The sequence below is a fragment of the Chlorocebus sabaeus genome, chromosome 24 (assembly GCF_047675955.1).
Source record: "Chlorocebus sabaeus isolate Y175 chromosome 24, mChlSab1.0.hap1, whole genome shotgun sequence".
Classification (NCBI taxonomy): Eukaryota; Metazoa; Chordata; class Mammalia; order Primates; family Cercopithecidae; genus Chlorocebus; species Chlorocebus sabaeus.
The window spans coordinates 76267012-76292912 of NC_132927.1; the positions used below are offsets into that span (position 1 = coordinate 76267012).

General features: G+C 43.3%; 1 protein-coding gene and 1 pseudogene across 5 annotated transcripts in view; one reads left to right on the forward strand and one right to left on the reverse strand.

Annotated features, from left to right (window-relative positions):
- EML1 (EMAP like 1) overlaps window positions 1–25901 on the forward strand; it is a 208877-nt gene that overhangs the window by 168439 nt on the left and 14537 nt on the right. For all 5 annotated transcript variants that reach the window (XM_037984484.2, XM_037984480.2, XM_037984479.2 and 2 more), the window contains 8 exons: window positions 5884–5979; window positions 7603–7737; window positions 8487–8586; window positions 9647–9801; window positions 12394–12519; window positions 12792–12923; window positions 16016–16083; window positions 18979–19067. In XM_037984484.2, coding sequence (XP_037840412.1) covers window positions 5884–5979; window positions 7603–7737; window positions 8487–8586; window positions 9647–9801; window positions 12394–12519; window positions 12792–12923; window positions 16016–16083; window positions 18979–19067 — 901 coding nt within the window. The remainder of the gene's footprint in view (window positions 1–5883; window positions 5980–7602; window positions 7738–8486; window positions 8587–9646; window positions 9802–12393; window positions 12520–12791; window positions 12924–16015; window positions 16084–18978; window positions 19068–25901) is intronic.
- Window positions 21028–21128, reverse strand: LOC119619184 (U6atac minor spliceosomal RNA; annotated as a pseudogene).

Here is a 25901-nt window from a genome sequence, read left to right on the forward strand (position 1 = left end):
CTACACAAAGAGTACAACAGCAATATATTCCACAACAGTAAAACTAAATAAACAAAATTATCCCAAGTAAACTAAGAAGGCTTTTTATTAACTGGGCAACTATTGGAACCAAGCTGATATGGGGGTCTCTAGTTGATTCCAGTGTCTCTAGAATTAGAATACTGATCCAGATATTTACCCATCGCTTTTATTTATTCTGAGCAGCAGTCAGAGATCACTGGTTGGTTCACAGGAATAAGCAGGGTTAGTCTAAATTGCAGAAAAAAATTAAAAACAACTGTTGAAACTAGAATCTAATAACAAATGTACCATAGTTCTTGAAATATAATTTCTCTCTCCAGTCTCCCATTTTTTTTTACTAAAGACAAACCATAATAGGACTGATTTGTTTGGAAACATAAGCCTTAGTCCTATATACTTGGCTGGATTATTGTATAAAGTACAGCAAGAATAATTATTTTTCACATAGGTTTTTTAAATTGCCTTTACTGGAACTCTGTTCCATAAGGAATCTCAGATAAGACCTTTTTTTTTTTTTTTTTTTTTTGAGACGGAGTCTTGCTCAGTCACCCAGGCTGGAGTGCAGCGGCCAGATCTCAGCTCACTGCAAGCTCCGCCTCCTGGGTTTATGCCATTCTCCTGCCTCAGCCTCCCAAGTAGCTGGGACCACAGGCGCTCGCCACCTCGCCCGGCTAGTTTTTTGTATTTTTTAGTAGAGATGGGGTTTCACCGTGTTAGCCAGGATGATCTTGATCTCCTGACCTCATGATCCGCCCGCCTCGGCCTCCCAAAGTGCTGGGATTACAGGCTTGAGCCACCGCACCCAGCCGATAAGACCTTTTTTAAAGCAAGCCCAGCCATGGGTTTATATCCTCAAATACCTATGGGTTGGGTAAATTCCTCTCCTCTTGGGGGGTCCCAAGATAACTTGGGGCTCCTGGGCCTGTGAGAAAGTGACATTCTTTACTTACCACAGGTCAGGAACCCTTTACAGGGACTGTGGAGACAACGTACAAGGCCAGTTTCCCCCAAGGGTCTTCTATGGACTCTACAATTCAAATTTGATTCCTTAAAGGAAAGCATGCCATTCCTGTCAAAAAAAATAACCAGTTTCTCCAGTTGTGTCCTGTTACAAACAAAAACAAATTCTTTACAATTATGCAATTAACTATATTGCCATAAATTAAGAATACTCACAAATAGTTTCTAAATTCTGGAGAAATCAGGTAGAGAGAAACATATGCTTCAAATTTTGTTCATAGCAGTATACTTTACTTGTTAAAAGCTCTAAATAGCTCAAAAGAAAAGTTTTCTTGACTGAAAAAAACAAAGGATCAGCAACGTTTTAAGCAAAGTCAAAAAAGATGACTTCAGTCTTCTATTAGTTTGGTTCATGCAGTTAACTCCTGTTCTGCTTGATATTCAGGAACATTTTAGCTCTCCATGAGAGTCCTGAAAGTTTTTTCCTCTATTCTAATGTTACAACTTCGAAAGTAATCAGAAACTTGCATTCAAGAGCACTTGTTAAAGGCCTATATCTGATTATAAGCCACCTTTTAAATGGGACCAAAACAAGACAAGAATTGTCTGTGGATAACAAAAAGTCTTAGGACAGCCACAGTTAAAGCCACAATTGACAACGAAATTTGGTTACTCCTGGAGCACACAATAATTTAACATAACAAGTACAACTATTAATAACATACACTAAGTCATATCAGAATGATAGGCATTTCACCTAATTTTGGAACACATACCAATAACATATTTATACAAATATAACCCAAAGAAAGCCAATTTCCTATTTGACAGTGCTTCCTGTATGACTTTTATACCAAATAAGCCAAATTTCACCTTTATATTTGTGTACTATTGATGTTAAATATTCTTAATAAAACCTCATAGATAAATCTATTCTTTTTTTTTTTTTTTTTTTTTTTTTGAGACAGAGTCTCACTCTGTTACCCAGGCTGGAGGGCAGTGGCATGATTTCAGCTCACTGCAACCTCCGCCTCCCAGGTTCAAGCAATTCTCCCACCTCAGCATCCCTAGAAGCTGGGATTACAGGTGTACACCACCACGCCCAGCTATTTGTTTGTATTTTTAGTAGAGACAGGTTTCACTCTGTTGGCCATGCTGATCTTGAACTCCTGACCTCAAGTGATCCACTGGCCTCGGCCTCCCAAAGTGCTGGGGTTACAGGTGTGAGCCATCGTGCCTGGCCAATCTATTCCATTTTAATCAGTATGACCATAAGGTAAGATTTTTATAAACTGTTTATTAATCCTTTACAATTTTTGTTAAAAAGCAGATCATTGCTCAGAGAAAAACCCGTTGTGCTTTTATTCCAATGTTTAATTTACAGAAAAATTGATTAATACCCCTTTAACTTTAGCCAATATGTTCACACAGAATTTCTTTTACAAGATTAATTTTTCACAAACTTTTGACAACTTGCTTTAACTTTCAGCTTTATCCTATCTAATTTAAAACAATAATTTAACTTTTTAATCTAGGCAAAAAAATAATAACAATAATTCACCTTTCCATGTCTTCTTATAATTTATTACCAAAACACATTTCACTTTCTTTGTACACCTTACATGTAAAATTGTTTTTATTTCCCAAAAATTACTTAAGTCATGTGAACTGAAAGGCATTACACTTTTTTTCTTACAAAATATTTGATTTAAGCTCTTATTATTACACCAATTAATCAAAGCTCTTTCATATATAGACATCACACACATAATACATGTAAATACACAGACAGAAAATAAAGGACTCATTCCCTAAACCAGGAATTGAACCCTGATCCCAGGCTGCCATTGTGATGGCAGAGACCAAGATAAAGTACTGCCACATGGTTACAAGGTCAAGCTCCCAAGCACCTGAAACAAGATAAGAGCGAAACTTTATCCAGATTTTTTTCAGGAACCTGCTGCAAAATTTATAACTGACCAGTTTGCTGTGCTACCTTCAACAGTGGACTTACAGGGTCTTAGGCCCACATTCTATCCTATGGTACCCCTCTTTATGACAGAACGATATAGAAAGACAAATTTATAACACAAAGTACAACAGATTCTCTACAGCTTAAGATTACCCTCACAAATCCTTTTTTCCCTTTAATCAAAACTTTACAGGAGATAAACAGTGATTTTTACCATTCATTCAACCAGTTTGCACAGAGAGAGGGAGGTAGAGAAAGCCCAGAAGTCTGACTGGTAAGAAATTCTTACTCTTTTGCTGGCGTGGCAGGCTTCTGGGTTCCCTTTCCCTGAGGCGGCCCCAGTGATACGGCTGGCTGCACCACAGCCCTGGGGGCCAAGCCACATCATAAAGGAAAATTATCTTTTTCCGTCCTGGCCAGAGCAAAATATGTGTGACGAAATATGGACATTAGCCATTCAGCTTAGCACACAATATCAAACTGGCAAGGCTCAAGCATGCCCCTGGTTGGCCCCATCCTTGTTAATCCAGCCTCCAACCAGGAGTTTCAACTTATGGTCTCTGGGCAAGATGGTGGCCCTGAGTAATAGAAAACATAAGAAAGGGAAAGGAGAGAGAAAAAAGCATTGCCTGTGGCAGGGCGGGGAAGGCGAAGAGCTCAGGGAGGCCAGAGAAAGACCTGCCCACTGCAGCGACACTGAAAAGTTCAGGTGGCTGCTTGTTGATAACAAAGGGATCTTTTCCAGCATTCCCATCAGCTCTTAAATTTCCCCTTTTGGGGAGGAAAAAGCTCCCCATGTCCCATGATCTTGTACATGCCTAATTCTGTCACTCTAGACATCAGCAAAGAGTGCAAGGCAGATTAATCCAAAGATAATAGCAGTTAACATCCCATAGTGCCAAACCTGTTCTTAGCTGAAAGGGGCTTTACTGAGGGGGGCCTCTCACCCCCTAAATCTTAGGAAGGAATCTAACCTTCCTAAATTGGGCCTGGAACCCAAGGTCTATCAAGCGTCCTTGCCTTTTATTAATAGGGGCATTTAACTCACTCTGTCTTAGGAGAGACTCCTAAGTTGGGCCTCTAACCAAATCCCGTCCTTTGCCCAGGTATATGCACCCCACTTACCCAAAATCAGCCATTCGGTGTGTACAGATTATTTTTCTTTGCGTCGGGGGTCTCTTCAGTGTCATCCCTTTGGGGTTCACCAGAAAGATATTACCAGACCCCACCACTTACTAAAGTTAGCCTTTGGATCGGAGGTTTCCTCAGTATTGTCCCTTCCGTGGTCTCCAGAAAGATGTCACCAGACCCCACCACTTGCCCAAAGTCAGCCTTTGGGTTGGGAGTTTCCTCAGTGTCGTCACTTCATGGTCACCAGAAAGATGTGACCATAAAGGGGTCCCCATCCAGACCCCAAAAGAGAGTTCTTGGATCTCACGCAAGAAAGAATTCTAGGCAATTCCATAAAGTGAAAGCAAGATTTTTAGGAAAGTAAAGGAATAAAGGAATGGCTACTCCATAGACAGAGCAGCCCCAAGGGCTGCTGGTTGCCCGTTTCATGGTTATTTCTTGATGATGTGCTAAACGAGGGATGGATTATTGATGCCTCCCCTTTTTAGAGCATGTAGGTTAACTTCCTGACGTTACCATGACATTTATAAACTGTCATGGTGCTGGTGGGAGTGTAGCAGTGAGGACGACCAGAGGTCACTCTTGTTGCCATCTTGGTTTTGGTGGGATTTAGCCGGCTTCTTTATTGCAAGCTGTTTTATCAGCAAGGTCTTTATAACCTGTGTCTTGTGCCAACCTCCTGTCTCATTCTGTGACCTAGAATGCCTAACCACCTGGGAATGCAGCCCAGTAGGTCTCAGCCTCATTTTACCCAGCCCCCATTAAAAATAGACTTGCTCTGGTTCAAACGCCTCTGTCAAGCCCAACGTGGCTGGCAGGCAGCCTGGCCTCAAGCAGGGATTGGACAGGGCCTTGTGGTCTTCCAGGCTTCCTTAGGACATGCTGGTTCAGCAGACCCACCCCACACTCTTTTAAACCACTTCAACCACTTCAGAAACCCGTATTCACATGCATGTACACGTGCTCACATGAAAAGACCCCCGTGTACTCAGGCTTCCAGAGCCGAGGCCTTGTGCAGCCCTGCAGCAGCCACGTTCACAGCTGCTAACAGCCCCTGTGCCACGCCTGCTGCTAACAGCCCCTGTGCCATGCCTGCTGCGGGCACTGTCTGCTCTAGGAGGGTCTCTTGTTTTCATGCAACCCAGTGGTGAAGAGACACCCCCCTGGCCCCTCTCTTCCCCAACTCCTGTTTCTTCACTCCCCATCATTTACCTGCTCTTTCTGTCTGGTCAAGAAAGCATGTCTTGGCTGGGCACAGTGGCTTGGTCAGGCACAGTGGCCAACACTTTAGGAGTCTGAAGTAGTAGGATTGCTTGAGCCCAGGAGTTTGTGACCAGCCTGGGCAACATAGGGAGATCCCATCTCTACAAATAATAATAATAATAATTATCTGGGAGTGCTGGTACACACCACGGTCCCAGCTACATGGGAGGCTGGGGTAGGAGGATTGCTTGAGCCTGGGAGGTCAAGGGTGCAGAGAGCCATGATTGCACCACTGCACTCTGACCTGGGTGACAGAGCAAAATACTCTCTCCAGAAAAAGAAAGACAGAGAGAGAGAGAGAAGAAAGAAAGAGAAAGAGAGAGAGAGAGAGAGAGGGAAGAAGGGAGGGAGGGAGGGAGGAAGGAAGAAAGGAAGGGAGAGAGAAAGAAAGCAGGTCTCAGAAGCAATGGATGAGTGTTCTTTAACTACAAGGTAGCAGACTCTTTATTAAAAATAAAATTTGATGTTTATTTTTAATCATATTCAACCCACTTTATTCTCAGATATAGTCTTCCTGTGAATAACTTTCTTTTCAGAATGGAGGAACCAATCTCTGTGCTGTGGATGACTCCAACGACCATGTTCTCTCTGTATGGGACTGGCAGAAAGAAGAAAAACTGGCGGATGTGAAGGTCATACTCCAAGCCTTTTTTGGGCTGCATTAATGTTTTCCCATTCCGAGCCGCCCTGGCACAGTGGTAGCCCCCTTTCAGCGGGCTCCAGGGCCCATTCCTGCCCCAGCCCTTGGGTATGATGCCTTCGCCTTAGAATCCTTTGTCCCCAGTTCCTCTCCCATCATGAGACTTTGACCCCAGGTCCTGTTAGGGTTTTTCCTTTTTTCACCATGTCTGTAAGATTGTTCTCTTCCTCATTTCATAGCCACTACCCTTTTAATTCATCCAGTCATGTATTTGCTGGCTATTTCTTTCATTTGCTTGACACACCCCGAGCGCCTGCCGTGTGCTCGCACGGCGCGTGGAGGCCCGGAAATGCGCTCAGGTGTAAAGGTGCACTCGCTGCCCAGGCCCCTGCAGCTGCGGGAAGGGTGGGTGTGGGCGGGGGCCACCAGCACAGGGGCACCTCCAAAGTGGAACAGACTCAGGAAAGACCAGCAGGAGCCCCGAGCTAAACCCCAAATCCTTCCCAACAGGATTCCTCCTGAGAGGGGCCCTTTGGGACTTCTTTGACTGCCTCTAATCCATTTTGTACAATATGTCAAATTCCCTTGCCTTGACTTTCTGACCTTTTTCTACTTCTATTTTCTATTGGATCCCTATTTTTATAGAATTGAATTCAGATTTCTCATCTTTGCATCTAACAACCTTAGATAACCTTACTCACCTAACTTTCTCTCCCACGTGTCTGGGAGGCAGACCTTATATTCTGACCAGGCCTCTTCCCTGACACCTGTGTTCATGCCCTAGCCCCACCTTCTGATATTCTAGGCAGGTGTTTAAGTTCTTCTTGCTATGTTGCTAGGTTAGAAGGCATCAGAGGTAGGTTATTATCCAGGCTCAAGAATGTGTAACTGCATTATTAAATAGAAGCAGTGATCAGAGCCCAATCCAACAGGCCAAGGTGCGGGTCTTGGAAGTTAGGATGTGGGCTGAGGGTGGTGGAGGTGACACCCGAAGAGCTAGATCTACTCCATGGGACCCCAGGCCAGGTCCCTGAGCCACAGGCAGAGTCCCAGGAGTCAGACGCAGGAGAGACTCCCTGGGGAAACAGGCAGCCAGAGTCAGCCAGGAACAATGGACCTTTGTAAAATCCATTCCAGGGCCCTCCCTGGAGATTACATTTACTAGATAGGGGGCGAAGCCTAGAGATCTGCATTTTACCATTTCTGGTGATTCCATTTGATCAGCCAGACTGGGAACCCATGACTAGCAGATGAGAGCAAACGCTTGCAGTTCTGAAGTCCCTCTGGTCCTAACTCCCTCCTCAGCAAAGCATGCTGCATGCCCGCTCCATGCCTGGCCCTGGGGGAGGCTCTGGCATAGACAGAGGACTCCTGGGTGCTTCCTGTCCTCAAGGACTCATTGTCAAGTGGGGGAGACGACAAGGAGGAGGCATTAAGGCCCGCACCAGCATACGCTTGGTGTTTATAGCAAGATGGATTCAGTGGGGGAAATCATAGGCGTTGTGCTTGCCTAGAATTTCTTATTTATTTGTGGCTCAGATTTTACTTGTTTTCCTACATGTGTCTTACGTGTTTTAAGAGATGTGAGGCATCCGAGTCCCTGTTTTTCCTATAGTGCTCTAATGAAGCTGTGTTTGCTGCGGATTTCCACCCCACGGACACCAACATCATAGTTACCTGTGGAAAATCACATCTCTACTTTTGGACACTAGAAGGAAGCTCCCTTAATAAGAAGCAAGGATTATTCGAGGTAAAGTTAAATTATGATTTTTGTTTTATTTTTCTCTGGTATTTGTGATTGGCTAGATGCATCTTTCTGGGGGCTGTGGTGCTCAACACGATCCCTTGGGATCCCTCACATAGTTGGGGAGCGCGTCACACCTGGTAAGTAACACTGGTAATGAAGTGAAGAAAAAGACAGGGCAAGCCTAGGTGGAGGGCAGGGAAGGACCTGGACCTGGGAAGCACCAAGCCTCCCACAGTGGCACTGGTTGCAGAGAGTTTCGGGCGATGAAGTCATCAGGAGGCAGGCAACCTGCCTTTGCAAAGGATGATAGAGACTTCCTGTGCCTTTTGTCTGGACGTTGTGGGGCTGCGAGAGCACTAGGGGGCAGCACCTCTTCCCAGGGGTCCATCTGCCACCACCTCCTTGAAGCTCGTTTCGAGGACCCCTTTATTCTGGTGCTCGGGCCCTGCCCTTTAGGCTGACAGCATAGCCCCACCCTTCTCCCTGGCCAGTACCCTCCTCCATTTGCTATCTGCAGGTTTATGATTCCGCAGCCACTTGGAGTTGCTAGAAATCACTTTGTCTTAGAGCAGCTAATCTCACTGACAGAAATGCAAGGTGTGCACAGTGGTTATAGAAGGTGACACTGTCCAGCTTGGGACCACTGCGAATCTAGATGTTATTAGTACAAATGAAAGGTTGTCTGGAATATATATATGTTGTATGGATTAAATATATATATATATATATAATTTTTTTGCCACATTCTACAGAAACAAGAAAAGCCAAAGTTTGTCCTCTGTGTGACTTTCTCTGAAAATGGTGACACCATTACTGGAGATTCGAGTGGCAACATCTTAGTATGGGGAAAAGGTAATAAGTGATAGTTCCCAAAAACCAATAGTTTTTGGTAATGTTGTAAGAGATCAAACATGAGTGCTTTAAGAATTGTCTATTAATACAATGTACAGGAGTAGGATTCAATTTCAAGTTACAGAGACACACACATACATGTGTGCATGTGTAACTTGAAACCATAGAACTAGAACAGAGAAAAAGCAGAGAATAGTAAGAGTTACTGACCTTTATAGCATTCTGAAAGGCTCTTTAAGCCCAAGCTATTATGATGGAATTAAATAGCTTTATTAGGAAATCCACTGACAGATTATAATGATGAAATTAATGACTACTTACAGTTCTGTAAAATATTTAAGTAATTATCCTGATTTATATAGCATTTGGCAGACATTTATTGAAAGCTAATTATGTGCTAACTGTGAACATACAACTAAGTCAGACCCAAATCCCCTGCTGTCCTTGAGCAAAGTTTGCTAAGGGAGATGCATCACTCAGAAAGCATGTGTCCAGTTATGTCCAGTGAGCATTTATGAGCACTTACCCTGTGACAGGAAAAAAGGGAAAATCCACCATCCCTTTTCTCAAGGATCTTTGAGTTGGGGCTGAAGGTGGAGGCGGACTTGTAAATGCAATTTCAGAAGCATATGGTGATGTTTCCAGTATCCCTGCTGCTCTTGGCGCTAGGTGTCTTATCCACTGTTCACTTAATCCTTAGAACAATCCTGCAGGGTAAGCAGCAGCCCCATTCCACCAAGGGGGATCTGAGGGTAGAGTAACTAAGCAATTTGTCCAGAGAAACAGCTCACTAGAGAGCTGGGATGAACTCAGAGCCCACATTCTCAGCCATGAGAATGCATATTCAACAATGCATATTTTCCTTCATTCTAAAGTAATGCATTTCATACTTGTCTGGTGCTCTGCGAATGTCTAGAAATTGGATCCTTCATAGATTCATATTGCAATGATGTGCTCACAGACAATATTGCCTTTTAAAACCAAAGTCAGATGAGATTAGAAAATGGGCGGAGGCAGCCTTTTGACAATGTGCTAATGATGGTTTTCTTGGTGTGTTTAGGTACAAATCGAATAAGCTATGCAGTTCAAGGGGCCCATGAGGGTGGCATTTTTGCACTTTGTATGTTAAGAGATGGCACACTGGTGTCGGGAGGTGGGAAAGACCGAAAGCTCATTTCTTGGAGCGGGAACTATCAAAAACTTCGTAAAACAGAGGTAAGTCATCAAGGCTACTGCTAAAATTTGTTTTTAACCTAAACTATTATCCTTTATTAGTTTGAAATCTGTAGCTTACAGTTTTGAAAATTGTTTAGATGAAATCTAACAATTAGATGATATGGGAGCAATGTAATATAACTAATAAAATGGAATTAGGTTTATAAAGTTGAGGTTATAACACACTTCATATTTAGAATATTTTTATTCTCAATTTTCCAAGGGACTGTTACCCACATTTTGCTTTATTATAAAAATCTGTCTTCTTTCTCTTTTTTTTTTTTTTTTTTTTTTTTTGATGGCAGGGTCTGGCTCTGTCACCCAGGCTGGAGTGCAGTGGTGTGATCACAGTTTACTGCAACTTCTGCCTCCTGGGCTCAAGCGATCCTCCACCTCAGCCTCCCAAGCAGCTGGAACTACAGATACACACCACCACACCTGGCTAATTTTTGTAATTTTGTAGAGATGTTGCCCAGGCTAGTTTGGAACTCCTGAGCTCAAGCGATCCTCCCACCTCAGCCTCCCAAAGTGCTGGCTTACAAGCGTGAGCCACCACGCCCAGCCTCCTTTAACTTTTAATTTCTAGCATGTTATTTTGGAGACATTATTGCATTGAGTGAACTAGTATTTATTGAGTATCTACTTTGTACATGGCACTCACCTAAGTGCCAGCGTGCTCCCTAGGGCTGTGACTCCTTTTGATACCCAGTGTACCTCCCCATTATCTACTTGGCAGCCCTGCATTCCAGTAGGCACCGGAGGCAAGATATTTAATTTTCCTTCTACCCACTCAATGAATTTTCTCCCCCAGGTTCCAGGAAATTGTGAGCAGACACCGCAAAATTGGCCTCATTCTGAAGAGTGATGCTTTTCATCCCTAGCTTAGAATGGACAGCTTGTAGGACTTTGAACCCAGATACACACAAAACACTTATATTTTACATCACAGAGAAATATGGCACCACCCTCTGGCGGTGTGAAAATTTAGTTCTGTTGATTATTTCTCTTAATAAAGGAAGTTCTTCATCTGAGCTTTGGAAATCACTTCCCCTTGCATGGAGATTCTGTTGTGAGAACATTTTTATTAATAAGATTTGACCAGCATTTGGTTGAATATATTGTGAATTGCTAGAGTCATAGACATGTCCATGTCGTATACAACTGTAAAGAAAGCTCCAAAGCCCCATTTAATTTCATTAAAGCTATTCACTGTTTGTTAGTATCTGGTTCCTCCTCATTAGCATGGGTCATCATGAACTTGACTCAAATCTGTGCTAACAAACCACACTGGAGAATGTGTGAGGGGAGGCTGCTTCTATCCTGGAACGGGAAAGCCTAACAGCAACCTGCCAGGGTCAAGCTGCAGCGTTTGTTCTTTTTATAGTACAAGAACTTTGTTTCTTTGTCATAGCAGATTGTTCTTAATGCATGTGTTTTGCAATTCTTTCTGTTAACATTTAGATTATTCCATATGTTTATGTTGATCCTTAAACTGAACAGAGTGACACTGCCAAAGAATTTACCATTTTAAATTGTGTTATGGCAGTGTTACATCATTATTATTATTATTATTATTATTATTATTATTATTATTTTGAGACAGAGTCTAGCTGTGTTACCCAGGCTGGAGTGCAATGGCGTGATCTTCAGCCTCTGCCTCCCAGGCTCAAGTGATTCTCCCACTTTAGCCTCCTGAGTAACTGGGACTACACGCACCACCATACCCAGCTAATTTGTTTTGTATTTTTTGTAGAAATGGAGTCTCGCTATATTGCCCAGGCTGGTCTGGAACTCCAGGGCTCAAGCATTTCCCCCCACCTCAGCCCCCCAAAGTGCTGGGATTACAGTTGTGAGCTACCACACCTGGCCTATATTATTCTTTACTTTCTGAATTGTATCTACTGTTGCTATCAGAAATTATAAAAAGTAAAGAGAAAACTTACCAGTAGCATTCCTTATTTTTAAATTTTGTTGAGGAAAATGCTTTTTCTTAACCTTGTTCTTGCTGATGCTTCTAAGATATATATAGATATGTAAAATGTTTGTAGTTTAAAAGTAAGGCTTAGGGATTTAATCACTCACTCAACAGTTGGCTGTGGTATCTGTTTTTTTGAGATGGAGTTTCTCTCTTGTCACCCAGGCTGGAGTGTAGTGGCGTCATCTCAGCTCACTGCAACTTCCACCTCCTGGGTTCAAGTAATTCTCCTGCCTCAGCCTCCCAAGGAGCTGGGATTACAGCCACCCATCGCCACGCCCAGCTAATTTTTGTATTTTTACTAGAGACGGGTTTCAGCATGTTGGCCAGGCTGGTCTCCAACTCCTGACTTCAGGTGATCCACCTGCCTCGGCCTCCCAACATGCTGGATTACAGGCGTGAGCCACCATGCCTGGCCAGCTGTGGTATCTATGTGAAACTCTCCGTATATATGTGTATACAACATATATATTTGAATGTACATTATATGTATATACATATGTGTATATAAAACTGTTATAGGGACTATCATTATGATAAATAAGTGTTTTGAATGACCGAGCTAACAACTGAATGAAATTGTACATCTTTTCTTTTCATACGACTTTTCAATGCAGATTCCAGAACAGTTTGGTCCAATACGTACAGTGGCCGAGGGGAAAGGCGATGTGATCCTGATTGGCACAACTCGAAACTTTGTCCTGCAGGGCACTCTGTCAGGGGACTTCACACCCATTACTCAGGTACGATCCCGCTCAGCAGGCCCAGCAAACACTCTTACTTTGCATTATATCAGACTCTAATCAAGCATTACAAATAGTTGCTCGTTTCTGTGCTTTATACTACAATAACCTTCCTCCACGCCAGAGTGTCAGTGGCTGCCGGCGATGGGAGAAAAGAAACTGTTGAGAGCAATTATGAAGTCAGCCTGAAGCCTCGGTTTATCATCACTTCCGGCTCCTGAGGGCGGACTGTAGTATCTCAGAGAGCTTCTGTTTGTCTTGGTTCTTTGTAGGGTCACACTGATGAGCTCTGGGGACTGGCCATCCATGCCTCAAAACCTCAGTTCTTGACCTGTGGGCATGACAAGCATGCCACTCTCTGGGATGCTGTGGGTCACCGTCCCGTCTGGGACAAAATAATAGAGGTAAACATGCACATTACATTTCCATTTTTCTTACAGAAATTCATCTGGAACATGTTTATTTTTTGCATGAAATCAACAGTGATATAAAGTTGTCCCAAAGCAGATGTTATGTATCTATTTAGAGTTGCCTTAACATTGCAATTGCATTTAACAGTGTTACTTTTAACATTGCCTCAAGTGGCCTCAGGCATGTAATTTTGAAGTTTACTGTTGAAATTTTCTGACAGCAAATTGTTCTGTCCAAGTTCATTGTCAGATTTTCCGAGTACAAACTCTCAGCCATCTTAAGAGCTAAAAAATCCTTGTTATGAGCCTGCATTCCATTTACAGTGTACCCTCTGAATGGGAATTTACAAGCTGTACTAAACACACGATTGAATATATCTCTACATTTTGAGTTTGATGGTAAAGTGAACTTTCATTTGAAAGTCAGCTGGGCACGGTGGCTCACGCCTATAATCCCAGCACTTTGGGAGGCCAAGGCAGGCGGATCACCTGAGGTTGGGAGCTCGAGACCAGCCTGACCAACATGGAGAAACCCCGTCTCTACTAAAAATACAAAATTAGCCGGGCATGGTGCTGCATGCCTGTAGCCCCAGCTACTTGGGAGGCTGAGGCAGGAGAATCGCTTGAACCCGGGAGGTGGAGGTTGCAGTGAGCTGAGATCGCACCATTGCACTCCAGCCTGGACAACAACAGCGAAACTCTATCTCAAAAAAAAAAAAAAAAAAGTCAACATCTCTGTGAATTTGGCAAAAGAAACTCTGATGACCTGTCAGAATATTGAAATGCCCTTTCCCCACATGTATTACTTGAGCACTGACTATTTGCATGCCAAGCACCGTGTGTGTATTTTCGTTAATCCCTGTAGCAGCTCTGCAGGTTGAAGAAGGTTTTTTAACTCTGGTTTTATTGATTAGGAAATTGAGGTGTAGAGAAGTTAAATAACTTGCCAAGGTCACTAAGTTAGTGAGTGACCTAGTCAGTGTTAGGACCCAGCTCAGTCTGACTCCTAAACTCTGGTTCTTTCCACTGCATTACACTGTAGCGAATCAGAAGCTCGGTCTCTGTTGCCGGTGCCCTAATGATCTGTGCAATCCCATTGCACAGAGGAAATAACCCTTCTGTAAACCAACACATCATCCTTTCATCCCCCATGGAGTTACTGGCATGTCCCAGGTGCTAGGTCCAAGTTTCAGCTCCCTTCCCTTCATTTTCATGGAAGGGGTGCTGGTCACTGGTGGCCAGCTGAGCCGTGAGGTGGAGGGGCCCAAGGGGCAGGCACTGCCACTCAGAAAGCAGATGTGACCCGTGATGGCAGTAAGAGGCTAAAGGAAACAGTGTTATATGTTCTATCTATGCCCTGGTGGTCCAGGAGGGCTGAAGGCAATGACGGCTCCTTTACCAGGTTGTTAATCATTTAGCCTAACATAAGGGTCAGAGCTCCAAACTGGAAGCCAGAGAACTGCAATGAAGTTCTAGCTCCTCTGCCTACTGGTCTTGTGACTTGGACATCTGTAACTCAATGTCCACATCTCAAAATTGTTACGAGGCCCAAATGAATGACACAGACAGAAGTGCTTTGTAAATGGTAGAACTTCGAGTGAACATGATTTCTATTTGTATATTAGTGGCGGCTCTGAGCTTAACTACAGCTCCTACTATAGAAAGAAAGCATTGAAATAATGTAATCATATATTAAGTTTCTTTCTCTTGGTTTTTTAGATTATCTGGTGGATCTCAGGGCCTCCTATTTTCATTACCATTGCTACTTTTCTTCCCGATTTCCTTAATCTCTTCTCTCTTCATCCTAAACACTGCTGCCAAGTGCCCTTCTATCTAAAACACACATGCAATCGTGTCACTCTTTTTATTGAAAGGACAAGACCATTCAAAGTGTTCTTCCTAGTGATCCAAGTCCTTACCGTGGCAGTGGCATCACTAGTGTCATATACTCTGTGCTGTAAGCCCATTGACCTACCTGCCTTTCCTCAAATATGCCCAGAACTGTGTTGCTTCCATTGCTTTTATTACATAGTTGCCCCCTTCACCGTGGTCCAAAAAACGACTGGAGTGGCCACATCTCACCTTCACCAGTGGTAATTCTTCCTCTCCTGGGAGGCCCAAGTCCAGTTATCTGCACCGCGAAGCCTTGGCCCAGCTTCCCAGTGTCACCTCATCCCTCCCTCCCCTGTGATTCCACAGCACCTTGATTTGTATCTCTTTCATGGATCATTCCATCTTGTATCCGAGTTAGTGGTGACTGTGAGTGTGTTCCCCTGGATCAAAACCTAGAATATGCCTCGCTCATCTCGTGATCCTTCCAGGCCTCCGTAGTGTTTTGCACCCAGTGGACACTCACCCAGTCTCTGTGTCATAGAGTTGGGTGCCGTGGTTGTCTTTCCAGACCAATCAAGCGCACTATTCGATGAGCTTACCACTCAGCACAGGGAGTCAACTGAAGGGGCTTGGTTCTATAAACTGACGTTGTAGAAGGGCATTTACCTGTCTTTCATCAGATTACTGTAGATATGAAAGGATATAAGACAAAAAGGGGAAAATCCTAAAACGATAGAAATTTAGATCAGGCTCAATAGCTTACACCTATAATCCCAGCACTTTGGGAGGCAGAGGCAGGAGGATCACTTGAGCCCAGGAGTTTGAGACCAGCCTGGGCAGCATAGGAGCCTCCATCTCTACAAAATAAAAAATAAAAAAATTAGCCAGGCGTGGTGGCACACACCTGTAGTCCCAGCTACTTCAGAAGCTGAGCCAGTAGCATCACTTGTGCCTGGGAGGTCAAGGCTGCAATAAGCCATGATCATGCCATTGCACTCCAGCCTGTGTGATAGAGTGAGATCCTGCCTCAAAAAAGGGTGGGGGTGGGAAGAAATTTATCATTATTGAAATGCGGCATTCATTCAAGTAGTAAAACATTTTTCTCTAGAAAAGAGACTTTTCAGATAGAGCCATATAGCCCTAAGGAATTAGAAGTGTGAGCGTGTGTGTGCACATGCGCACGTGTGTGTGTGTGTTTTATGCTATAGTGTTCTATCTGTTCATCAATTTACACTTCCTTTAAAATATTTTAGGATCCAGCTCAGTCTTCTGGTTTTCATCCTTCAGGGTCTGTGGTTGCAGTCGGAACACTCACTGGGAGGTAAGTCCATGCCAGCAGGGCTTGTGCTTGCAAAGCTTATGGAAAAGAGGCCTGTTGCTTCTATTTCCCCAGGAACAGGCCCTGTTCAGCTCTTGGCTGCGTGCTCGCAGCTTCTAATGACTTACCAAGAATTAAGTTAAAAGAAACTTGAAACAATGGCCCATTACATTTTGAGCCTTGGGGAAATCTGAGGAAAGCTGTAGACCCTCTCTCCTGGAAAAGGACCCTCTACCTCCACTAGACACACACACACTTTTCTTGTTTGTTTTTTGAGACAGGTCTCACCCTTTCACCCAGACTGGAGTGCAGTGGCACAATCACAGCTTACTGCAGCCTCCAGGGCTCAAGTGATCCTCCCACCTCAGCCTCCCAAGTAGCTGGGACTACAGATGTGCACTGCCATGCTTAACTAATGTTTTGTCTTTTGTAGAGATGCAGGTCTCACTGTGTTGCCCAAGCTGGTCTTGAACTCTAGCTCAAATAGTCCTCCCACCTCAGTCTCCCAAAGTGCTGAGATTGTGGTGGCATGAGCCACCACACCCAGCCACACACACATTTTGCCTACAGTGTCAGAGGATTTGTGGAGCTTCTCAAGCCCTGATCTTTAGTCTGTGGGAGGAGGCTTGATTTTGGAATGAAGCAAGAAAACATTTCAAAGTGCTGAGTGTTTAAAAATGCTTTTTCTACTCCTGGGCACGGTGGCTCACACCTGTAATCCCAATCCTTTGAGAGGCCTAGGCAGGAAGATCCTGTGAGGCTAAGAGTTTGAGACCAACCTGGGCAACATAGCGAGACCCTATCTCTAGAAAACATTTAAAATTGAGCTGGGTGTGGTGATCCACACCTGTATTAGCTACTCAGGAGGCTAAGGCAGGAGGATCTCTTAAGATCAGGAGTTTGAGGCTGCATTTGATTGCACCGCTGTACCCTCACCTAGGCCACAGAGTGAGACCTCATCTCTTAAAAAAAAATTAAAAATAGAAAATAAATGCTTTTTCTAGCTTCCCTTTCAAAATTTTAGGAACCGCCCAGACCCTGAGCCTCATATTCCAATTGAGTTAATACCTATTCACCTGGCACCTCCTACATGCAGGATGGTGAATCTGCGTTTGCAGCTCAGCTTTGCCACTCAGCAGCAGTGTCTTTGAGCCAGTTACATAAGCTCTCCAAATTTGTTTCTTTTTCTGTAAATGGTGATATTCCCTGCCTGGCCGTGTCGCACTGAGGATCGAAGGAGACAGCGCGCAGAGCATCTGCCGGGGCTGCCTGTTAGGCACTGCAGGGGTTATTGTTGTCATTGTTTTCCGGGTTTTCATTGAACCTTTATGCTGGTCGTCGTACTGCATACGTTTACTGTGGTTTCAGTCAAATATTTTTCCTCCCACCCTTCCTCTCTAAAAAGTGTAGCACTTAGATTCTGTTGTTATGACTGCACAGCCTGTGTGGGTAAAGAAAGGGTAGCCCTTTGTAGGTCATAGGCAGCAATATCTTAAGTATTGGGCTCCACATATCCAACAGAATTCTTCATGAAAACATTTGTGTATCCTCACACACAAACACACACACATACCACCTCCCATTTGACTCCCTTTGAGAAAGCTGAAGCTTCTAACTCATCAGGCTCCCACCTTCTGATGACTGGTCTCCTAGTAGGCTGACAGATGCCAGCATACCTACTGTGTGTGTAGGACACGGTGACAGTGCTCAGAATCACAGTGTCCCATGGTGGAGGAGATGGGTCGGGTCACCTAATCCAGCCCCTCATCTATTATGCCTCTTGCCATTCAGGTCCTAGGTTGGGCTTATCTCCCAATGCTGTTGATTTAACAGGACACTTCAAAACCATGTTCTAATCAGCCCCAGCCTCCATTAAGGTTAAATAGCACATTAAAGGTAAATGGTTGTTGAAGATGCAAGAAATCGGCCCTGAGAAGCAAAATCCACATTTCTGGGGGGCAGGACCTCTGACAATGCATGGCTGGGGGCTCCTGTGGAAGACAAGGGACACTCACTCTGCAGTGGACATGCTGATGGGCTGTCCTCAGCATGCAGTGGACATGCTGATGCAGCTTTGAAACTGCAGCAGCAGGGAGCCCGCATTCCATTGATCCTTAAAACACCAGGGGCTCACCACCACCCCCCAAGAATATAACAGGCAGGAGAGTTCAGTCATTCTGATGTTAACACACGTTTAATGGGTACTGTGTGCTTATCAGAGGATACAAAGCACTTCCATGTCCATTATCATTCGACTTTCATATTGAGCCTGCAAAGTAGACCTGGGCTCTTCTCGCCATCTCACCACTGAGGAAATGGCCCAGCAAGGTGAAATTATAAGACCAGTCCTCCACTCCGATTTCTCCCATTTGCTCTGTGCTTTCCTTCGCCCTGTTGGTTGCAGGCTAGCATCCCCCTAAGGCCTGTACTCTCAGCCTGCTCTGTCTGCAGCACCACTGGGAACACCACCACCCCGGAGCTGTCCCAGCCCCGTCCTCCTGCATGGTCCTGCTTCGCCCTGGAAACCTGGGTGAGCTCTTGCAGGTGGCCCTTCGCTGCTTCCTCTCACCATATGCCCTGGTCCTAGGTATTGGCATCTTCCCTGCCCAGAGCTTTCTCTCCATGTGTAAATGACAAAGCACAAACACAGAGAAACCATATCATAGTGTTGATAACGGCATAGTTTTGAATGCTAGCCAATATACTGTTCCTTTCATTAGAAAATGCTTTTATAGGAAATTTTCTTTGAATAAAAGCTGGGAACAAGCTTTCTTATTAAGCAAATTTCAAGTATTTATTAAGCTTTTATAATTAATAATTTTTATTCATCCCACTATTATAATAATCTTCATTTTCTCACTAAACAACTTACTGTGCTTTTTCTCATGTTGACAACAGGTGGTTTGTGTTTGACACAGAAACAAAAGACTTGGTCACCGTTCACACAGATGGAAATGAACAGCTCTCTGTAATGCGATACTCACCAGGTTAGACTCCAAACCATTCACTACTTCATTTTTTTAATCAACTTTTATTTTAAGTTCTGGAGTCCACGTGCAGGATGTGCTGGTTTGTTACATAGGCAAACGTGTGCCATGGTGGTTTAATGCACAGATCAACCCATCACCTGGCTGGGCGCAGTAGCACACGCCTGTAATCCCAGCACTTTGGGAGGCTGAGGCGGGCGGATGACAAGGTTAGAAGATCAAGACCATCCTGGCTAACATGGTGAAACCCTGTCTCTACTAAAAATACGAAAAAATTAGTTGGGCTTGGTGGTGGGCACCTGTAGTCCCAGCTACTTGGGAGGCTGAGGCAGGAGAGTGGCCTGAACCTGGGAGGCGCAGCTTGCAGTGAGCCAAGATCACACCACTGCACTCCAGCCTGGGTGACAGAGCGAGACTCTGTCTCAAAAAACAAAAAAAAAAAAAAAAAAAAAACCATCACCCATGTATTAAGCCCAGCACCCATTAGCTGTTGTTCCTCATGCTCTCCCTCCCCCTCACCACCCTCCAGCAGGCCCCAGTGTGTGTTGTTCCCCACCCAGTGTGCCCATGTGTTCTCATCATTCAGCTCCCACTTACAAATGAGCACATGCAGTGTTTGGTTTTGTGTCCCTGAATTAGTTTGCTGAGGATAACAGCTTCCAGCTCCATCCATATCCCCACAAAAGACATGGTCTTTTTCCTTTTTATGGCTGCATAGTATTCCGTGGTGTACATATACTGCATTTTCTTCGTCCAGTCTACCATTGATGGACATTTGGGTTGATTCCAGGTCTTTGCTATTGTATCCACTGCTTTAAAATCCCAACAGAATTGAGATTCTGTGTCCGTGTCTTTAAAGAAAAAATTTCACAAGCCTCCTCAGAGTAAATTTTAAATTAGACATGCACATAATTGTGGCATTTAGGGTTCTTTTCCCTCCTTTGGGTCACTATGCTTGTGTTATGGAAAATTTCAAACACAGACAAATTTAAACAGAATAGAATAATGAACCCCATGTATTAATCTGCCAGCTTCAGCGATGATCAGCTCGCAGCCAGTTTCCTCCGTCTGTAGCCCCACCCACCACCCGCCTCCCATATTCTGAAGCAGTTCCCAGACATCTCATCATTTCATCTGTTAATAATTGTATATATCCCAAAAAGATAAGGACTCTTTTTAACAGCTTTATTGAGGAATAATTTACATACAATAATGAGCCATTATAAATGTACAACTCATCGATTCTTTATACGCTTGTGGAGCTATGCAACAACCATCATTGCAGTCCAGTTTTTGAACCTTTTCATTCCCCAAAAAGTTTCCTCCATGCCCGTTAGCAGTTCACCTCCACCCTCACCCCTGGTCTGAGGAAACTACTGATCTGTTTTCTGTTTCCAAAAATTGCTTTTTCTGGACATGTCATATAAATGGATTCCTACAATATGTAGTTGGTTGCATCTGACTTCTTTCACATAGAATCATGTTTTTGAGATTAATCCATGTTACTATGCACATATCAGTAGTATATTCCTTCTAACTGCTGGGTAGTTTTTCATTTTATGGATATATACTACATCGTGTTTATCCATGCATCAGTTAATGATGGTTTTTTTTTTTTTTTTTTTTTTTGAGACAGAGCCTCTGCAACCTCTGCCTCCCAGGTTCAAGCGATTCTTCTGCCTCAGCCTGCCAAGTAGCTGGGATTACAGGTGCACGCCACCACACCTGGCTAATTTTTGTATTTTTAGTAGAGAGGGGTTTCGCCTTATTGGCCAGGCTGGTCTCAAACTCCTGACCTCAGGTGATCCACCCACCTCAGCCTCCCAAAGTGCCAGGATTACAGGCGTGAGCCACTGCACCCTGGCCTTATGGATTTAGATTGTTTCTGGTTTTTTATTATTATGAATAATGCTATGAACATTCATGTATATGCCTTTTTGTGTTTGTTTTCATTTCTCGGGTAAATTCTTAGGAGTGGAATTGACGAATTGTTGTCAGGCCCGAGGGCCTCTTCCATCCTTGTCAAGGGGAGTGCTAACCTTCTCTCCTTTCATACAACACTGAATTGACAAACTGTGTGGTAAACTTATGTTTAACATTTTATGAAACTGCCAGACTGCCTGTCCTGTTTTACATTCTCACCAGCCGTGTGCTAGGGTTCTAGTGTCATCACATCCTCCCAATACTTGTTGTTGTCTTTTTTATTATAGTCATTCTAAAGAGGGTATAATGGCATCTCATTGTGGTTTTAATTGGTGTTTCCCTAATGACTACTGATATTGAACATTTTTTAATGTGCATATTAGTCATTCCAATACTTTCTTCGGTGAAACATCTGTTCAGATATTTTGCCAATTTCTACTTGGGCTGTTTGTCTTACTGTTGAGTGGTAAGTTTTCTTTATATATTCCATATATACAGTTTTTATCAGATAGATGATTTGCAAATATTTTTTCTGAATGTATGGCTTATCTTTTCTTTCCTTCTTTTTTTTTTTTTTTTTTTTTTTTTTTGAGACAGCGTCTCGCTCTGTCACCCAGGCTGGAGTGCACTGGCACGATCATGGCTCACTGCAGCCTCGACCTCAGGTCCAAGCAGTCCTCTCACCTCAGCCTCCCAAGTAGCTGGGAACACAGGCACACACCACCACACCTGGCTAATTTTTGTATTTTTGTTAGAGACAGGGTTTCACCATATTGCCCAGGCTGGTCTTAAACTCCTGGGCCCAAGTGATTCACCTGCCTCGGCCTCTCAAAACTGCTGGGATTATAGGCGTGAGCCACCATGCCCAGCCTTTATTTTCTTAACAGGGTTTTTTAAAGCACAAAAGCTTTTAATTCTGATGAAGTTCAGTTTATCAATTTTTCCTTTTGTGGATCATGCCTTTGGGGTTATATCCAAGATCACGAATATTTCCTCGTATACTTTCTTTTAGAAGAGTTGTTTTAGCCCTTACATTTGAGTCTGTGATCCATTTGAGTTAATTACGCAAGAGTTACAAGAGTGCACAAGACTTGTTTCTTGTGGATGGTGAGAGGGAAGAGCCTGTTTGCTCTGCATAGAGATATCTAGTTGTCCCAGCACTTTTTGTTAAAAACACAGTCTTTCCCTGTTGAATTATCAATGACACTTTTGTCAAAAATCAATTGATCATAAATGTGAAGGTTTATTTCCAGATACTCAGTTCTGTCCCCTTCACCTACATTTATCCTTGTGCCAGTAACCCACAGCCTTGATTACTATGACCTTAGAGGAAATTTTCAAATTGAGTAGTGTCATTGCTGCAAATTTGTTGTTTTTTTCAGAAACAACAAATTTGTTTTTGTTGGCCATTTTAGGTTCCTACTATATGGAAAATTGTATATAAACTTTAGGATCAGCTTGCCTTTTTTTATTATTTTGTTTTTTGAAATTTTTTTGTAGACACAGGGTCTTACTCTGTGGCCCAGGCTGGTCTCAAACTCCTGGCCTCCAGAGATCCTCTCACCTCGGCCTCCCAAAGTGTTGGGATTACAGGTGTGAGGCACCACACTAGGCCAACTTGTCAATTTCTAACTTTGAAAAGCCTGTTAGGATTGTAAGAGGGATTATGTTTAATTTACGGATCAATATGGGGGAAATTGCCACCTCGACAATAGTGACTCTTCTAATCATGAGCAAAGAATGTCTCTCCATTTATTTAGGTCTTTTTTCTCAGCAATGCTTTATAGTTGTTGGTGTACAAGTCTTGCACTTCCTTTGTTAAATTTATTCCAAAGTAAGTTTGGTTTTTTTTTCTGCCATTGTGAATGAAATTGTTTTCTGAATTTTATTTTCAGTTGGTTGACTGAATGTAAAAAAAGGATTGAATTTTGCACATAGATCTTATATCCTATGACCTTTCTAAACTTCTTTGATTAGTTTTAGTATAATAGTCCCTCCTAATTCACAGGGGCTACCTTCCAAGACCCCCCACAGGTGCCTGAAACCATGGATAACACCAAATGCTATGTGTACTGTTTCTTCATATACATACATGCCTACGGCAAAGTTAAATGTATAAATCAGGTACAGTAAGAGATTAACGACAATAATAGCAAAGTAGAACAATATAACAATATATTGTAATAAGAGTTATGTGAATATGGTTTCTCTTTCAGAATACTGTATTATATGTAATATTTGCAGACCACAACTGACCACAGGTTACTGAAACCACAGAAAGTTTCAGTCTTATTATATTATATTAATATCGCTATATTTTATTAATTGTCCTCTGTTTTTCTGAGGAGAAAAAGCATTCAGTCTTTCATCCTGAGGGATGAAGATGCCCTTTATCATAGTGAGAAAGTTCCCTTCTATTTCTAATTTGTTTGGAGGTTTTAGCATGAATGGGATTGGAGTTTATCAGATGCTTTTTCTGCATCCGTTGGGATTATTATGTGGGTTTCATCCTTCATCTTATTTTATTAATATCACTACATTTATTAATTTTCAGATGTTAAACCAACTTCACATTCCTGTGATAAATTCCACTTAATCGTGGTATATAATCCCTTTTACATATGTTTGCTAGTGTTCTATTAAGGATTTTTCCTCCGTGTTTCTAAGGGATATTGGTGTATAGTGTTCTTTCCTTGTGGCATCTTTGTCTGTCTCAGTTATGAGAGTGCTACCAGCCTTCCTGAGTAAATTAGGAAGTGTTCTCTCCTCTGTTTTCTGAAAGAGTTTGTGAAAAGTTGGTTTTATATTAAATATTTGACAGAATGTATGTGAATTTGGTGAAACCGTCTGGGCTTTTCTTTGTGGGAAGGTTTTTAATTACTAATTCAATTTCTTCTTATGAGTCTATTCAGATTTCTCTCTTCTTCTTCTTTTTTTTTTTTTTTTTTTTTTTTTTCATTCTGTCACCTAGGCTGGTGTACACTAGCACGAACACAGCTCACTGCAGCCCTGACCTCTTGGGCTTAAGTGATTCTGCCACCTCAGCCTCCCAAGAAGCTGGGACTGCAGGCACGCACCACCACACCCAGCTAATTTTTTTAGAGACAGGGTATTCCCATGTCTCTAAATGGAAACTCCTGGGCTCAAGCAATCTTCCTGCCTTAGCCTCCCAAAGTGGGATTACAGGCAGGAGCCACCAAATTTCTCTTTTCAACTCTATTTTTGCTTCATGTAGTTTGAATGAATGATTGGGCAGAGGTTATGCACAAATAACTTAAGCCAGTAAGGCTCCGTCCTCTGCCAGTGGCTCTGTGGGCAGGTAGAAGGGCATGTTCAAAGTTCAGGCCATTTCCATGTCGGCCTGGCTTTTACTTTCCACTTGCCCTTTTACATCTCCTCTATGCACATGTGCAGACTCAGATTGGCCGGAAGGGTGTCTGAATAGCCAGGATCCTTTCCTGCCTCCACTGTGCATGCACCAGCCTCCCTATCCGCCAGGAATACACTCACCCATACAATCACCATAACCTCAGGTGAGTAGAAACCTTGGCCCTCCCCACCCAACTGCCCTAGAGATGGTCATTTCCATCCCAGTGCTACTATTGCCCAGGGCTCTATATGGAGTGAGCCCCTTTACAACAGCCACGTGGTCCTCAGAACCTGTTCTTCCCTGCCAGGACCCCTGTGCTGGCCTAGCTGCTGCGAAGGAGTGAGGGCAGCCCAGGGAAGAACACGATAGATTCACCCTGTTTTTACCTGAAGTTGAGAAGGTTTTCAAACATAAACACTTCTCAGGTTTTCATGTCTTTGTTCAATTTACAGAGTATGGAAATTGTTGTTTTTGTCAGTTCTATAGAATTTCATAATTGCTTTATGGGGAGAGGATTGGCCAACTTTTCCATTTGGCCACAGCTAGACTTGCCCTCTTATTTTTTGTGTTTTTTGTGTTTTTTCTTTTTTTTTTTTTTTTTTTTTTTTTTTTTTTTTTTGAGATGGAGACTTGCACTGTTGCTCAGGCTGGAGTGCAGTGGCACAATGTCAGCCCACTGCAACCTCTGCCTCCCAGGTTCAAGCAATTCTCCTGCCTCAGCCTCCCAAGTAGCTGGAACTACAGGCTTACGCCACCATGCCTGGCTAATTTTTTTATTTTTAGTAGAGACAGGGTTTTGCCAGGTTGGCCAGGCTGGTCTCAAATTCCTGGCCTCAAGTGATCTGGCCACCTCAGCCTCCCAAAGTGCTGCAATTACAGGCATCAGCCACCGCCCCTAGCAGCTCTTATTTTTTTTTAATGGCTTTTTTATTGTTAGAGATGAGATCTCGCTATGTTGCAGGCTGGAGTGCAGTGGGTACTCACAGATGTGATCATAGTACCCTACAGCCTCAGTCCCTTGAATAGCTGGGACTACAGGCATGTGCCACTGCACCCAGCTCTGCCATTTTTTTTTTAGACAGAGTCTTACTCTGTCACCCAGGCTGGAGTGCAGTGGCATGATCTCGGCTCACTGCATCTTCCACCCCCAAGCTCAAGCAATCCTCCCACCTCAGCCTCCCGAGTAGCTGGGACTACAGGCATGCACCACCACACCTGGCTAATTTTTTTGTATTTTTAGTAGAGATGAGGTTTTGCCATGTTTCCCAGGCTGGTCTCGAACTCGTGAGCTCAAGCAATCCACCCCCATCTTTGGCCTTCCAAAGTGCTGGGATTACAGGCGTGAGCCACAGCACCAGACCTGCCCTCTTATTTTTAATATAACTACAATATCATTGTCTCCTCCCCAACCCAAATTAGCATTGATGTCTTAATGTCATCAGATAACCAGTTGCATGTTCAAATTTTCAATTTACTTTTTTTTTTAACAATTTGTTTAAACCAGGAAGCAAAAAAAGGCCCACACAATGATAGTTGGTTGA